The 17,092-nt window shown below is 47.6% G+C and overlaps 1 protein-coding gene across 4 annotated transcripts in view; it reads left to right on the plus strand.

Moving 5' to 3' along the window:
* The window catches only part of LOC138838847 (homeobox protein PKNOX2), a 261,583-nt gene that overhangs the window by 231,792 nt on the left and 12,699 nt on the right, over positions 1-17,092 (plus strand). For 3 of the 4 annotated variants that reach the window (XM_070038240.1, XM_070038238.1, XM_070038239.1), the window contains 3 exons: positions 9,467-9,596; positions 10,096-10,193; positions 11,023-11,142. The exons of the other annotated variant lie outside the window; for it this stretch is intronic. In XM_070038240.1, the coding sequence (XP_069894341.1) occupies positions 9,467-9,596; positions 10,096-10,193; positions 11,023-11,142 (348 nt within the window). The remainder of the gene's footprint in view (positions 1-9,466; positions 9,597-10,095; positions 10,194-11,022; positions 11,143-17,092) is intronic. 4 annotated transcript variants of the gene reach the window in all.

The raw sequence follows: 17,092 nt of genomic DNA on the forward strand, positions 1-17,092 counted from the left end.
GGGAAGGGAAATAAAAGGAAGGGAAAAGGAAAGGAAGACAAAAATAGAGGATTAACATTCAGGGCGTAGAAGCTAAAGTATTATCGATAAGGGTAACAAGGAGAAAGAGATGGAATGAGACAGACCAAGGCAAAGGAAGATAATCACTGAGAACACAGGGACAGAAAGAATGGAAAGATGAATGGCAGCCAAAGGAAGAGGAAAACGTGAATGGGTGATCTAAGTGTGAACTTGGAGAAGAAAATAAGTAGGAAGTGTCCTATGCTAACCCCATCCTCCATCTCACTAAGTGGGGCTAGAGGTGGCTTGTATGATCTCATTCAGGAAGGAGACCCTGGGGTTCCAAGAAACTGGGATGAGAGACTTTTATTCCAAGAAGGTCTCAGGAGCCAGTATAAGGACGGAAAGAGGGGTATAAGGAAGAATTGAGGGTGTGTGTGTGTGTGTGTGTGTGTGTGTGTGTGTGTGTGTGTGTGTGTGTGTGTGTGTGTGTGGTGTGTGTGTGTGTGTGTGTGTGTGTGTGTGTGTGTGTGTGTGTGTGTGTGTACATTCGTCATGGTCCATCTGACCTTAATCCTCCCAGCCTGAAATAGCTCCCCTGAGTACCAGCCTGGCTTGAGGAAGGGCATCGCCCCTTTGGAACATGACCCTCCAGATCAACAACCTGGCTGCTGACCAGCTTTGTTGTAAACTGCTGGCTCATAGTTTTCCCCATGTACTCATCATCCAGTCTTGTGTCAAAAAGTAGGAGACATTTTTATTTTCCAAATGACAGCTCTACTCCCAGATGCTCTGTCGTATTATCCAGCTTGCTCTGTGGGGTTTGAGTATATTCCCAGTTTGGCCTTCCAGTTCCGTATGTGGATTTTTCTCTGTGGGGGTGGAATGAAGGGAGGAAACGAGGGAGATTGGTTCTACCATGCAGAACTTTAAAAAAAAAAAACTTTCAAAGGTTTGCACTAATTCACCATCGTTGGTTCTGTCCACCTCAATAGAATGTCATTCTGTCCTGCCTGTACACAGTAACTTTCATTTCTACAGGGCCAACTTCTGCAGTACCACATTCATCCTAGGCTTCAGCTCTGGGTTCTCTTATCCTTGCTAAAGACCATGAACTAAACCACCCCACTAGAAAGAACCCAGCTCTCCCTCTTTCCAGTGGAGATTTAGATTCCCTACTTTTGCAGGCCAATAGATAGGAGACACCGTTTGTTGTTCACTTGGTTTTGTGCTGGTACTGAATGCAGGGCCTGGCCTGTTCCTTAGCTTTCTCATTCAAGGCTGCTGCTCTACCCAGTGGCACAGCTCCACATCTGGCTTTTTTTTTTTTTGGTGGCTATTGGAGTTAAGAGTCTCATAGACTTTATTGCCTCTGTCCTCAAGATCTCAGCTTCCTTAGTAGCTAGGATTACAGGTGTGAACCACTGGTGCCTGGTGAGACACAGTTTGAATTCAGTCACCAAGCTTGTATGTGCATTGTGCTAGGTCCTGGGACAACACAGGTAAATATCTGGGAGGAGCTCCCCATCCAGGGGTAGGGGAGGTGCTGTGAGTCACACCTGAAGCTCAATTCTGCCAATCAAAGAATGCTCAGGGCAGAAGTGGGCCAGCTAAAGGGATGGGAGAGGAGCCACAGGAAGGGGATCTGGACAGAGCAAATCACATGTGTGGCTTGAGGTTGTCCTGCCCATCCTTCTTCTACCTCACACAGCCCAGGTCTGAGACCCTGCCTGTGCACATTCGTGGCCAGGTCCGTCCCTGCCCCGTGTCAGGATGGACAAATTTCAGTGTGGATTAGGTGGGCAGAGGGAGGATTCTATGCATTGCCTTGGGAGGCGCTGCTTTTCACTGGCCTTGTGAGGACTTTCCTAGGGGAGACTTGGGAGTTAGTGGCCTATCTAACAGTGAGTCGCCCGGTACAGAAAGAGTCTGAATGAAATCGAGGAACTGTGGCTATCGGAATCCCAGCAGAGAAGGAGACAGAGAGGACTGTTCATTTGTGCGTGGCGTCTTCATTGAAATGCCTCTGGACCCTTCTGAGTTCTACGGCTTACAAATGGATGTGACACAGTCCCTAACCTCAAAATAGAATAATCGAGTATCTTGCAACCAAAATTATGAGAAAGGGGATATATTTTGAGGCTGATCATGATGGCCAACTGCTAAAGATGTTAAAGGAAATGGAGAAGCAGGGGTGAGGGCTGGAGACACATTGGGGAGCCAATTAATGGAATAGCTACATCTTGGATGGCTGAAAGAGGATGAATTGACAGAGAGAGAGAGAGAGAGAGAGAGAGAGAGAGAGAGAGAGAGAGAGAGAGAGAGAGAGAGAGAGAGAGAGAGACCACCCACGTTCATTGAGTGCTCCTGTCTCAAACACAGTATGTGCTAGGTGCTTTCTGTTTAATAAGACTTCAACAAGCACAAGATTTCCTCCTTTTTATACTGACAGAAATAAAGACACTGGCCCCAAATCACACATGTCCTAAGTGACACAGTCTGAAATGGGCTACTCCAGAGCCTATCTTCTTATGATCTGGTGAGGGTTTTTGGGGGGGAGGGTAACTCTTGAAAAAGGGGAGCAAGGCCTCCTAGGTCCCAAGTGGGGAGAAATGACCTGGCTGATTATTACTCCTGGATTCAGAGACTAGTTGATGGGAACTGGGGAGAAGAGAAGCCAAAGCGAACCCAATTCTGAGGTGCTGGGTTTAGTGGCATGTGAAGGGAAACAGTTGTTCTGCTCTGTGATTCCCCAACAGACTAGGAAGGGAGTGAATCCACATAGTCCTCCCTGGGAGTAATGGGGCTCAGTCTACTCTCTTCCAAGCAGTCGGCAGGGGGTAAGTGTCATGGAGGTCAGTCAGTCCAGCTGGGATGTAGGGCTTGTGCCCCATGACACCGCCTTACCAGTGAGTTTGAAGATCAAGTGGGGCGGGGCCGAGTGACCCACCTTAGAAGGATCTCTGCTTAGGTGGAAAGAAGACACTCAGGTTGACTTCCCGCTGCCTAATTCCGGTCGTAGGCATTACAGCTGTCTTTCTTCAAGTTCTTACCCTTAGCCACAGGGCCAGAAGATCAAGGGGTGGTGGTTGTTGTCACCGTCAGGCCAGTGAAACCAGAGAGCTTCTCTCCTGAGAAGGAATGTTCCTTAAGAGCAGCAGCTGCTGTTTGTCCCCACAGATCTGAGCTCCCTGTCCCCTGAAGCCACAGCCCCCCAACAGAAGCGGAGCAAGCACAGGCTAGGCGGCTTGTTTAGATGTGCTTGGTTTCCTTGAGTTTGCGAACCTAGCTTTTCTTGGCCTAAGATTGGCCTCTGGATCTGCTAGAACTTGCCAGGAAGGGTGTCTGGGGGCAGAGGTAAGCTTCTCACCCAGCACAACACCACCCCCACACCCCCACACCCTCTCAGTCCAGATATTCACCAAACACCTACCATGCACTTAGTAATATGTTGGCCAGTGTTGGGGCATTCAAATAAAGAGCCTTCTTACTCTTATTTAAAAACCCCAAACAAAGCCAAGCACTGGTGGCTCACACCTGTAATCCTAGCTACTCAGGAGGCTGAGATCTGAGGATCACAGGTCGAAGCCAGCCCAGTCAGGAAAGTCTGTGAGACTCTTATCTCCAATAAACTACTCAGAAAAAGCCGGAAGTGACACCGTGGCTCAAGTGGTAACGCGCTAGCCTTGAGCACCCAGGCCCTGAATTCAAGCCCCAGGACCAGCAAAACAAACCACAAAATAATCAACAGAAATCCATAACCAAGCTAGGTCAAGAGAAAACTTGCACAGCAAGAGATCCAGTGGTTCTTCTGTATGCCCGGTACATAATTCAGATGGGAAGCACCCAAGTCAAGATCATGAACCCTGGGCCTAGGGTTCTCCACTTTCACCTACGCCCTCCCCTGGCCCCAAACTGTTCTCTTGGGAGACTTTGATGAGCTGGTCTGAGTCAATTGATCCACGGAGGAGGTGGATCTACAGAGACCCCTAGTGGCCAGGGTGAAGATAGCAAATGGCTCAGGCCGGCTCCTCTACACTGTCCACTTCTACCCTTTACCCCACCTTCCCACACAATAAATCCTCAGAGATAGCATTGGAAGTTTTCTCCTGCCATCCTTGGCTGCAGAGGCCTTTAGAAGTACATCCTGTTCTTTCCTGTTTCACAGGCATCCCAATAAGATAAAAATCCCCACTATTTCAAAATGGCTTTGAAGGAAACTCCTTCATTTATTTGTCAGCATACTTCCTTCCAAAAATGCCTTATGGGGGTAGAAGTTAAGTCTCCCTGGGCATCCTGGGCCATTTCTCTATTCACAGTGATGAACAGCGGCTCAGGAGAGGGATGTGTGTGGCCCTTTGCTCCCCGGACCCTGAACTTCCAAAAGTCATCCTAGAGCTCTTTTCTTTCTACAAAGTTTTCCCTTTGAACACATTATCCTTTTCCAAAAGCGAGATTTGGAATAAAATTCACCAAGGGACCCTCAAGGTCCACAAAGAGTTACTGATGGACACAAGAGGGCCTGTGCTACAGTTGGCTCAGTGGGTAGAACCCCAGAAAAGCTCCAAAAGCACCCCGGAGCCATTCTAAGCCCTCCAAGCTGCCTTGCTCTGAGGGGCTCTTTGCCTCTGTGTCTAAACTGTGCACAGGAAGACAAGTGGGCATGCAGGCAGCTTCCGGGGATGCCAGAAGAGACTGTGGCTTTCCAAACTTCAGGCAGCAATCCCGAGGAGCACCAGGAAGGGGCCTGGTGGGATGCAACAAAGAACTCTTGGTCTGGATAACCAGGAAGGGGATATGAGACTCTGGATGCTAGAAAATGTCACTAAAATGGTACCAGATGTGTTTCTCCCCTCTTCTTGGGGACTGAAGGGCCTGGAAGGCTCTTGTGTTTAGATCCACACAAAGCAGCATCTCCTTGGGCATGGAGTTTGATAGGCCCCAGAGGAAGCTTATCAGAGGATGTGATAGTGCTGTATGCATGGTTCACAGCTTCTTCCCAGGAGCTATTGCTGCCATGGCGGCTACTTGCTCAGATGAGAGCTCTAGATTGCCCCCAAAGTCTTAGAATTGCCTTGTTCCCCTTCTGTAGCAGTAGATCCTATGACTGGAGTCTTGGAACTAGACAAGTAGGGTCTATGCTTAGAATTCTAGGGCTTGGCACCATGGTCCACGAGCAACAGGCAGGACCAAAGGAAGTGTGGCAAAGTTTTGTGCTGCTCAGACAACCTCAGCTGAACCTCTTCTGTTGCTAAGTAAAGAACCCAAGTGACTGTAGGACTTCGAGGACAGGTTTTTAATCCCTAGTTGAGTGACTTCAGCCAAAGGAAGTGGGAAATAAATTATTGGATGGCTAAAAGTGCCAGGGTGTGTACTTGCACTGAACAGCTTGTGTTCCTGACCCCAAAACCCATTTCCTGTCTCTGCGATTCTCCATCCTACACTCAGATATAGTACCAACAGTTAAGGCAAGGCTATTTGACTCTTGGATGTCACTTCCATTCTCTGGATCTCAATTTCTCTTCAGGCAAGTGGAATAACCTATCTCCTACTGCCTCCCGTAAGGTTATGATGAGCCTAACCTGAAATACCATGGTGGAGCCTGGCATGGTGTCACATAGCTATAATACCAGCATTCGGGATACTGAAGTAGGCAGATCACAAATGCAAGACTAGCCTGAGCTACAGAGGAAGACTCTGACTCCAAAAACAGCAGCAGAAACCACACCATGGTTGATGGTCTGAGAATCTATGTCTTTAAAAGCATTCCAGTGCTCAGGACATTTGTGAAAAAACTCCTGTTGCAGCTATGGTCGGTAGATACCATTTTCCCAGACCCTAGGGATGCCTGGGGATCTTGCATCCTTATTATTGCCCCGGCTGTGATGTGGCCATTCATGGCCTTGCTCATGATCTGTCTCGTCCTCTGAAATTTTCCATTCCATTCCTTGGCTGTTATCATTTGGCTTCCTCTGCACCTCCCAGGCAAAACCTCAGAAAGGGGGAGATGGGTAGGAGAAAGATCAATCCAATGCATAAATTGCCTTAGGTCCCCAAACCAGTAAGATGGCCTGGAGACTCACCAAGCCACAGGGGAGAGGAGTAGTCGCAGTCTGGTAAGCGGATGAAGTATCCAGATGCTATCTTTCTCTTCTGCCTTTGGCTAGTTAAATCCCACAGGACACATCATATATACATATATATGTGTATACACACACAGAGTTTTTTCTGACCCTGGGATTCAAACTTGGTATCTGATGCTTTTGCTCCTTGGCTGGCCCTCTACCACCTAAGCCACACCTCCAACCCCACACTTGATATTTACATTACTGATTTTGAGTGAGGAGGATCTTTATTCCACAATTTCATGAGTATCTACCCAAAGAGGAACACTAAAGCATGAATGATTCTAAAGGAAGTGTGTGTGTGTGTGTGTGTGTGTGTGTGTGTGTGTGTGTGTGTGTGTGTGTGTGAGAGAGAGAGAGAGAGAGAGAGAGAGAGAGAGAGAGAGAGAGAGAGAGAGAGAGAGAGAGAGAGAGAGAGAGAACAGGGCTTGAACTCAGGCCCTGCACACTGTCCCTTAGCTGTTTTACTCAAGAATGATACTTTACTACTGAGCTACAGCTCCATGTCTGGCTTCTTTGTGTGTGTGGTTAATTGAAGAAAATCATCACACAGATGGTCCTGCCTTGAGCTGCCTTTGAACTGTCATCCTCAGATCTTATCTAAAAAGCTAGGATTACAGCCCTGAACCACCAGTGCCTGGCAAAGGAGGTGTTTTTGAGCAACCTCTCCCACTGGTTTTAGGACAAATGACAAGCAGGTCCCCTCCCTCTATTAAATTGAACTTGCAAGTTTGCTTCACTGCAGTTAATATCGGTGCTGCTTTGCATCTTATGAGAATGTCTGGCTGGGATGTTGGAATGAGGGAGTCACAACCCAGGGACAGCCCGCTGGCTGAAGATAGAGGCTTCAAGGGCTTCTGTGTGCAGGTAGGGGAAAGCCAACATCCTTTGTAATCAAGGAAGAGAGGCCTATAGAAAGGTAATCTGGACTTGTGAGTTTAGGCTATTTTTCTCTCTACCTCGCCTTCAATGACTAGGCAAGGAGCCTTGTGTAGCCTAGAACTCGGTCCACAGTGTAAATTAAGTACTTGTGGGGATCTGAATTCTATTCTTGTTGCTAGAAATCAACTGAGTGATCTAAGCCTCCATTTCTTACTTGGACCTCAGGGAGTTTTTAATTTGTTGCCACTTTGAAAAAGCTCTTGGAAATGTGTGGACTTCTGCACACCATGCTCAATTCCTGAACAGGCAGGTCAAGAGTTCTGCTCCCAAGTGAACCTCCCTGGCCACAAAGCCCTCGGAGCCCCAGAGACGCTGCCCTCTCTCATCCCCAAGGTCACCGCAGCAAGAGAGGAACCCAGAATAGAAGCAAAGCCTCCTCCTGCCCCACCCACCCAGAGGTCCCATGTGATGTCAGGCAGGAGGAAGGAGGGCTCCACTCCAGTCCCTGGGTGCTACTTATTTATAGGCGCTACTGGGGCCAGGGACCATCCCAAAGGATACACACACACACACACACACACACACACACACACACACACACACACACACACACACACACACACAGAGGCAGCTGGGAAGGAGCCACCAATAGGGATTTAATCAGCAGCATTGAGTGAAATGTGAAAATCAGTGTCATCTTCCACGTCCTAAGAGAGTCTGCCAGTTTCTATGGTGCCAGGGGTTGAGAGGTCTCACTAGGGCTGTGCCATTTTCCCTTGGTCTGCAGCTATAGGTAGGAAGGCTTAGCTCCAAGGTTCTTTTAAGCATAGTCTCCTCATTTCAGACTCCCAACTTTCCCTAGAGGCTGAAGCTTCTTCAAGCCCTAAACCAAAACTAGAAAGTAAGAGCCATCTTTCTTCTCCATTTTTAGTCTAATTTCTTGACTGTTGACTTGTCTCTAAACCATTGTGGCTCAAACTTTATTTATTATTCCAGCTTTTGAGCTTTGGATTCTCCACCTAAATTAAGTGGCTGTTGGATTTGGTTACTAATTCAAATCCCGTCTTTTCTTTTCTTGTCTGTTCTTTTTTTGTGTGGGTAAAAGAGACATGAACTCAGGGCTTCCAACTCTTGCTGGCTATCTTTGCTCACCGTTGGCACACTACTACTTGAACCATATTTCCACTTCCTGGCTTTTTGCTGGGAAAGAAGACTCTCTTAGATTTGTCTCTCTGGGCTGGCTTCAAACCTCAGTGCTCACATCTCAGCCTCCTGAGCAGTTAAGATGACAGGTGTAAGCCACTGACATTCAGCACAAATCTTGTCTGGTTTCTGATCATGATTGTTGTTGGGATGAGCTAAGAGACTCAGGCTCATCTCCCAAACCTTCTATAATACCTCATTGCCATCTATGCCTTAATTTTTTAAAAATTCTGGAGCAGGGACGTCAGGGGACTATATCTATATATATATATATACAGATATACACACATATCTGTAAATATACATATATATCTATGCAGATGTATGTGCACATGTATGTATGTGTCCATACATATGTTATATATAAGAATATATATATATATATTTTTTTTTGCTTGCCTCAAACCTAGAGATACTGATCTCTCACACACCCAGTTCTTTCCTTTCACAAATGCTCCTAGACCCAACCACCATGGGTTTCACTGGAAGCTACTTTGTGCTTGGTGTGGAGTGTAATATATGTCATGATTCTCACAGAGGTATGTGAAGGAGAGAAGCAAGGGGGAAAGGATAGGAAAACAACTGGAGCCAAGGAGTCTGAGGGATGAGTAGTGAAGGTCTCTACACATCAGAATCACCAAGAGGGCTTGGTGTTAGGGGCTCATATCCATAAGTACTTATAATCCTAGCTACTCAGGAGGCTGAGATTTGAAGACGCCTTCCAAAGCCAGCCTGGACAGGAGCGTCTATGAGCCTCTTATCCCCAATGAACCAATAAAAAGCTGGAAGTGGAGCTGTGATTCAAGTAATATAGCACCAGCCTTGAGCAGAAAAGCTAAGGGACAGCACACAGAATCCACCTGGGGAATTACCAAACTCCATTGCCCATGACCTATTCAGAAGAATCTCAGAGATGGAACTCAGGCATCATTTTTAAAGATTCCAAAGTATAGCCAGGATTTGGCCCATTGTGGCTTGGGGGATAATGTGTGCTTTGAGTTGGCTGGATGATGGAAGTCGAGTGGGCGGCTATTGTTGGCATTTTGGTTTTGGTTTTGCTTATTTTCTTAGTATTGAGCCTTCTTATTCATCCTTTCTAAGAAGCCATGAGATTCATCTTTCTTGAGTTAGGTCTAAGGAAGAGCAGGAGGAAGGAAGGGGGAAGACTGGAAGGGAGAGGGGAGAGAAGGCTTTTGGGGCTGTAGCATCTAAGATTGCAGGGACATTGTCACAATTCACACCTCCCTTACTGCCAGGACCTCCTGCAGAATTCCCCCAATTCCATGTCTGGAGTCTCCAGTAACCCCCAGGGGATTGTGGTCCCAGCCTCAGCGCTCCAACAGGGCAACATCGCCATGACGACTGTCAACTCACAAGTGGTGTCAGGTCGGTGCAAGGAAGGGGTGTTGGGATTGGGGGAGCGGGAGGGGGAGTTGGTCCTGGGAGAAGAAAGGATGGCCCCTGAGGAAGTACGGGACCAGAGTGTGGCCTCATGGCCAATGGAGGGATCTTTGGGTTCAGGTGCTTAACTAAAACATTCTGCAAATGGTTAGCACTGAGACTTGATTGGGATGGGTTGGCACGAATTTGGGTCAAATTCTCAGGATGTCCTCCCCCTCCCCCCAATACCACCCAGACTAAGTAGAGCTATGTCACTTCCCCCAGATAATTCCCACCAGAGCCTCTGCTCACCTCTGGACACCACACCCCACCCCACCTACTCCTCTTCTATAAGAGGAAGAAGCAACCTCAGTACTCCAGAGTCCGGGGGTGGGGGGAAGGGTGGTCATCACACGTAAATGCCAAGAAAATTGGGGATCCTGCTTGTCTGCTTCCTGTCCCCCTACTCCATGTCAGGGAACCCCAAAACTGGTTGTCTCCTCAGGTGGAGCCTTATACCAACCCGTTACCATGGTAACCTCCCAGGGTCAGGTGGTCACCCAAGCAATCCCCCAGGGAGCCATCCAGATCCAGAACACACAGGTGAGTGTCTGTAGGTGTGTGCACCTAGGTGTGGGTATGGGGGAGGGCCCGGTGATTGCTTATTACCTGCTAGGCACTTACACGGTGATTCATTCAATCTTTACTATCCTCCAAGAGGCAGCATGACCCTTGCTTTACAGATAAGAAGCGGGGTCTGGCTAGGTTTTATGAACACTGGAGGCTTGGCTGCCTCCTGAGTTTTATATCAAAGGATCCTGCAACTTCCTATTCCTGCTCTCCAGACTGAGCCACTCTGCACCTGGGTGATAAATACACAGCAGATCTATGGAAAGATCTGCAGCCAGAAGCCTGAGACTTGACAATAACTCTGTGATCTTGGATAAGTCTCCTGACCTCTCCCAGCCTCAGAGTTCTTATCAATAAAGGGGGATTAATACCACCTTGCAAACAGCCCAACCAACCTACAGGGTTGTTGTGAGGATTAACTGTGGTGATAATAGGAGAGTGATTTGTACTCTGCAAAGTATCACAGAAATGCTAATAACGGTTAGATGGTTTATGGCAAATTCATATCTTTAGTACTCTCTGCATGACTCTCGCTAATTCCTCTATCTCCTCTCCCATCACCTTTCTCCCTCCTCTCCTCCTCCTCCTTCTCCTTCTCTCCTTTCCTTACCCCCAAGCCTCATCGCCATTCTCTGAGGGGCCCCATGTGGGGTGAGAGGGAAAGGTGACCTCCCCAGAGCCCTAAGAATGAGTTGGGAATGGGGGCTGGCATCAAGAGCCTGCCGTCACTATGACAACAGGTCTCTAGCCACTAGCCTCACAGGCTGCTGATGCTGATTTTTTCTCCACGTGCCCCTTGAAGGTTAACCTTGACCTCACCTCCCTCCTGGACAATGAGGATAAGAAGTCCAAGAACAAACGAGGAGTCTTGCCCAAGCATGCCACCAATATAATGCGTTCTTGGCTCTTCCAACATCTCATGGTGAGTGTGTGTGCATACTAGGGGTGGGGGAATGACTAACCCACAGATTGAGTGCCAGGCTCTGCTGTCATTGCCTGATTTTTAGGAGGCATAGCCAGAGAGAGAGAGAGAGAGAGAGAGAGAGAGAGAGAGAGAGAGAGAGAGAGAGAGAGAGAGAGAGAGAGAGAGAGCGCACTGTATTAGGAGAACCAGCTAGCAGCCTGCTCAGGGGAAGCCTAAATGGAGCCTAATGCTGGCACACTGCTACTGCCTCAAAATTAATGTGATGCCTCGGGATGTAATGGGGACCAACACTCCTGAGAGACTGAAGTACTGGGCAAATGTGTAACACTGCAGTTGTGAGCAGAGCAAGGGACCAGGGATGGGGCTGTGATTACTGGGCCAGGCCCTCTTTTGCTGGAAGCCACGCCCACCCTGGCCTGATGTGGAAGAATGTGTTCATTCTTTTGCTTGGGGAAGACAGACAGGTAGACACATCTGTCTCCTCCTGATTTGAGCAGTCGGATGAGGTGTGGTGCAGGCCAGCGAGGTTGCTGGAATCTGGCTGTTTCACTAGCCAGCCTAGCTCCAGGACGTATGGTACAATGCCTTGGATTTCACCATAGTTCTTATGAAGCGCCTACTGTGTAGCAGGTAGTGGTTCGATGTTTGTATGTCGTATTAGCCTTTGGTTGAATGTTAGGGATGACTTCAAATTTGCAATCCCCTAGGACTAATTTCATAGGCTGCAGTAATAAAGGTGTTCTGTGTGTTCATGTGTGTGTGCACGTATGCTTGTGCATGTGTTTGTGACAGATTTTGTGTCCACAAGAGGGCTTCCAGCAGCCTTCCAGCTTTTTCCTGATACATCAGGACGCTTAGACACAGATACAAAACAAAGGGACTTGGGACACTGGGCTGAAATTTGCAGGAATAGAAGAGGCAGGAAAGGCCTTTCTTCTTCAGAGAGGAGCGAAATCAAAGGAATCACAGAAACTAATCAGTCAGCCAAGAGCCCTTGAACTGGAATGGGAGAGCTTCCCGAAGCCATGGAGACAAGGTGCCTAGGTGGTGCTCACAGTTGGGTGGCAGCCGATACTCACTGTGGTCTTAGGGACTCTCCTTCAAAGGTGCTGGTCCTGTGTACTCAGTGGACAGAATCTCTCAGTGGTGATAGACGTTAAACTAGGACTCTGCCTCTCACCCCAATTCAAGAGGTTTGGGTTTTGCTAAGTAAGCTCATTTGAGGTCTGAACTGAGTTCCTCCTTTTCTGATTACTCTAATTCTATTTCCTTGAGGGGCGGGGAAGAGCTAACATTTATCTCCAATGGTTGTGAAGTTAAATGGACATACATCAAGACCCAGGTCTAGCATATTGATCAGCACTTAAGAAATTGTTTTCTGGGTATAGTGGTATACACCTGTAATCCTACCCTATGGTAGGCTGAGGCAGGAAAGTTCCAGATCAGCCTAGCCACATAGTAAGTTTCAGGCCAGCTTGAGCTATGTAGCAAGACCCTGTCTTAAACAAACCAACCAACAAAAACAACAACATAAGACATGTTGCCTTTGAACTTTTTAGTGCATTGAACCAAGAATAAGGTGTTTGGGTTTTGTTTGTTTGTTTTTTTGGTGCCAGTCCTGGGGCTTGAACTCAAGACCTGGGCGCTGTCTTTGAGCTGTTTTACAAAAAGGAGTGCTCCACACCCACTATCAGCTTTTTGGTGGTTAATTGGAAATAAGAATCTCATGGACTTTGCTACCCAGGCTGGTTTCGAACCATGATCCTCAGATCTCAGCCTCCTGAGTAGCTAGGATTACAGATATGAGCCACCAGTGCATGGCTTAAGAATAAGGTGTTTGGGGCTGGGAAGGTGGCTCAGTGGTAGAGCGCTTGCCTTGCATACATGAGGCCCTGAGTTCAATTCCCCAGCACCACATAAGCAAAAAGAAAAAAATCCGGAAGTGGCGCTGTGGCTCAAGTGGTAGAGCGCTAGCCTTGAGCTCAAGAGCTAAGGGACAGCGCCCAAGCCCAGAGTTCAGGCCTCACCACCAGACCCCCCCCCAAAAAAGAAGGTATTTGTTTGTTTGTTAATTTGTTTAAGGCAAGGTCTCACTATGTAGCCCAGACTACCTTTGAACTGGAAGTCTTCCTGTCTCAGCCTTTCAACTGCCAGAATTACAGGAATGTGACACTATGCTTGGCTTGGGGGACATTTTTGAGGCTGAAGCCCAACTGATATGTCATTTGATTTGCAGTGGCTGTTGATTTTGCCATCATCTATCTGACTTTTAAGAGTAAAATGACTAGTAGGGTCACCTCACCCACATGCACTATGTATGTGTGACTAGATACATACCTTGTAGCTCCGATTGATAAGTATCACAAGAATGGGGCTCCTCCATCTATGAATTCCAAAGCACGTTCATTGGTATTACTGCCAAAAAGGGGTTCCATGATGGAACATTTGAACAAATCTGGGCTCCACAAAATATAGTCATTTCCCCAGTGTTAGGGCTGCAGGTGGCATAGCTCTTGGTACCCTTGCTCTGAGTCTGTACTCTTGGGAAACCTAAGTCCACAGGACCACCATCAGAAGCAGACATGGTTGCTCTGCTTCAGGAAAGGCAAGCAAAGAAGGAATGAAGGAAGAAGAGGATTCTGAACCCCAGAGTCATTCTGTATCCAGTGCAGTTGAAACTTGTTTATTGGTTGGTTAATTTGCAAAGTCAGTTTTTAAAAAGGAACAGCCATTTAAAGGATACTTTATATTCACTTAAAAGATATACATTTACTCATTTGCTAATCTCTTGATTTAGGGCCAAGGCCTTTTTTTTATTAAAGTTTAACATTTTACTTGCATAAGCCTTTTCCTATAATAAAAATGTCTACAAGTTCCATCTTTATCTAAAGTGGAATAAAAAAATTGATATTTGGGATCTAGCCCAGCTGTAGGATCTTTCTGGATTTTTATTATGTATTCCAATATCTGTCTCACCTCATCCTAGCTAATCAGCATTTTTAAACAACATTGAGTCTGAAGTTTCCCAAAGCCTTCTCTACCTAGATCTCCAAACAAGATGTCTTTTTTGGAAACAGAGGCTTGGCTCAGGTGGTAGAGCACCAGCCATAGTGGGGAAAAAAAAAAAAGCCAAACAAGAGAGCTGGCCCTACGTTCAAGCTACAGTACTGACACAAAATAGATGAGTGCACAAATGGATGGATGAATGAATGAATGAAAAATAAATCTTTCTCTTTTTATTTTCTGTCAGTTGTAGGGCTTGAACTCTGGGCCTGGGCGCTGTCTCTGAGCTTTTCAGCTCAAGGCAAGCACTCTACCACTTGAGCCACCGTACCACTTCTGGTTTTCTGGTGTCTAATTGGAGATAAGAGTCTCATGGACTTTTCTGCCCGGTCTGGCTCTGAACCACAATCCTCAGATCTCAGCCTCCTGAGTAGCTAGGATTACAGGCGTGAGCCACTGGCACCCAGCAAATCTTTCTTTTTGCACTCATATTTCATTCATTAAACTACAAAATTATGATAACATATCTGGATACAAATACTGTACTCTAAGAAACAGATCATTTGTCTAATAATCAGATCCACAAAGCAGCCTATTTCCCCACCCCCACCCCTTCCAAGCATCAGGGTCTGATGACTGCCATTTTGTAATCAGCCACCTTCTCTGAGGAGATACTGTGCTTGAGCCCATCTGTGCTAAATGCTGGCTTCTCCTGTTATCATTCTTTTCCCTCAGGGAGAAGTTCATATCTGTGTTATTGTTTTTGTCTTGTGTCAGAGGCTTCTTCTTGTCCTTTCCACCGTGGCATTAACAGCTACAGAGACGCACGAGGAACAGAGGAGGTTAACTCTCAGAACCTTCTTAGCAGTGAGATCAGGACAGTTTCATCTGGTCATGGCTGCCTCCTGAGTCCCTGAAGAATTGAATGACATTTCTTGCTCTAATGCTTTGGCTGAAAGAGGCTGAGCTCTTGCTGGAAACAATCACGCCACAGCAAACCCAGGTCAGGCAAGAAGGCCCCTGCCAGAGGGGTCACCCAAGGAGGAGGAAGAGCTGCTGTCCCTCCCCAGGATGAGCCCCACTCCTCCCCACCCCCCAGCTCCAGATCCCAGTGTCACCCTGACCTGTCCGGTGATTCTGTTTCGGTACATGATGGTTCTCCAGGCTGCCACACCCCAGCACAGCAGCAGCTTGCTGTTTGTGTACTTGGAGGTGGTAGAAAAGAACCCAGGCTTCAAGTGGGCCCCTCCATCCACCATGGCAGCCCCCTGTGTGCCGCCAGGGTCTAGAACTCAGCACTTCAGTGCATTGACTCATTTAAAACCCACAAGCGCCCTAGAAGTTCAGTGTCAGAGAAGGCAACATTTTCTAAGATCATGCAGATAAGAAGGCCACACAGGATTTGAACCCAGAACTCTGACCTGAGGCTCTGATCTCTCACATACTCTGCCTCCACATTGACATTGTGGAACCAAGCAGCGCTGTCCTACCAGAGCTGTAGGGTGTTTCTAGGTGAAGTCACACTGCCTTACAACCTTCCTCCCCTCTCCCAGACCCTCCCCAGCCATCACATCCATCATCCCATGGGAACCAGCCAGGGTCCAGCCATGCTCTGCTCATAACCATCCCTCTCCTCACCCTCCACCCAGCCACCAGAAGCAGAGAGCATTGCACCTCATAAGAGTTCTTCTGTGGTCAAAAGACTGAATATGAAAAAAGGGACCAAGGGCCTGCTCTGATGACTTCTCAAATCGAAACATTATTCACATTCCATCAAATTCTCCCTTTAACTGTACAACTCAGTGGGTTGTGATGTGTGTGTGTGTGTGTATGTGTGTGTGTGTGTATGTGTGTGTGTGATATGTGTGTTTGTTGGCACTGGGGCTTGAACTCAGAGGCTAAGTGCTATGCCTTAGTTTATTCTACCAAGGCTCACACTCTCCCTCTTGAGCCAGAGCCCACCTCCCATTCCAGGTTTTTGCTGGTTGATTGGAGATCAGAGTCTCATATAATTTTCCTGCCTGGACTTGCTTGAAACCTCAATCCTCAGATCTCAGTTTCCTGAGCAGCCAGGATTACAGGCATGAGCCACCAGCGCCCAGCCACATGTGAGCCTTTATGGTCTGGCTTCTTTCACTTAGCAATAACATTCTCAACGTTGGTCCATGTGGCCGTGTATTCCGGTACTTCCTCCCACTGTGTGGCTGAATCAAATTCCATTGTGTGGCTTGAGCGCATCTGGATGATCTCCTCATCGGTCAGCAGGCATTTCTTTGGGTTGATTCTGCCTTGTGGGTTTTGAGCAACCCTGCTGCAAATGGTCATGGACTCTGCACAATCTCTGGGTCTGTCATCTCACACTCTATCAGATTCCCAGCCCTCTTGCCTAACATCCTTGCCTCTCCTGCTGGGCTCACCCAGCTGAGGGAAACAGAGAGACAGAACACTGGGTACAACTTGTGTCCTGGACGGGGCCCCTGGCTCAGGAGGGCACGTGGGAATGAAAGCCTGCCAGCTGCCCCGTGTCTTGTGTTGCCTCCAGTCAGTCCACGGGCATTCTTTACGTGCCTCGTCCCTCCCTGTGTTAAGTCTTGAAAGGAATTATGTAGAGTCATGATCCACCTGCCCACAAAGGGAAAGAACACAAGCTATGGACAGGATGCTTGGTGGCAGGACCTGGGCTTTTATTTAATACCTCTCCCCCACTCCCCTACCTTGTTAGGGGACCTGTACTTCAATTTCTGGCTCTTATTAAGTCTCCATTTCCTCTGCTGTATAATGAGGTCCCAATACCTAGCTCATAGGCTGGTAGTGAGGACAAAGCAATGCCTCCATCCCCCAGTAATCCATCTTCGGAAAGGCTGAGAGAAAGCTTGACCCGTCGATGACATCTATGGAGAGGTAGGAACTCCTGGAAGAAAATGACACTGGAAGGCTGATTTGT

Source organism: Dipodomys merriami, unplaced genomic scaffold, assembly GCF_024711535.1.
Source record: "Dipodomys merriami isolate MVZ:Mamm:240054 unplaced genomic scaffold, mDipMer1.0.p SCAF_29, whole genome shotgun sequence".
NCBI classification, from domain to species: Eukaryota; Metazoa; Chordata; class Mammalia; order Rodentia; family Heteromyidae; genus Dipodomys; species Dipodomys merriami.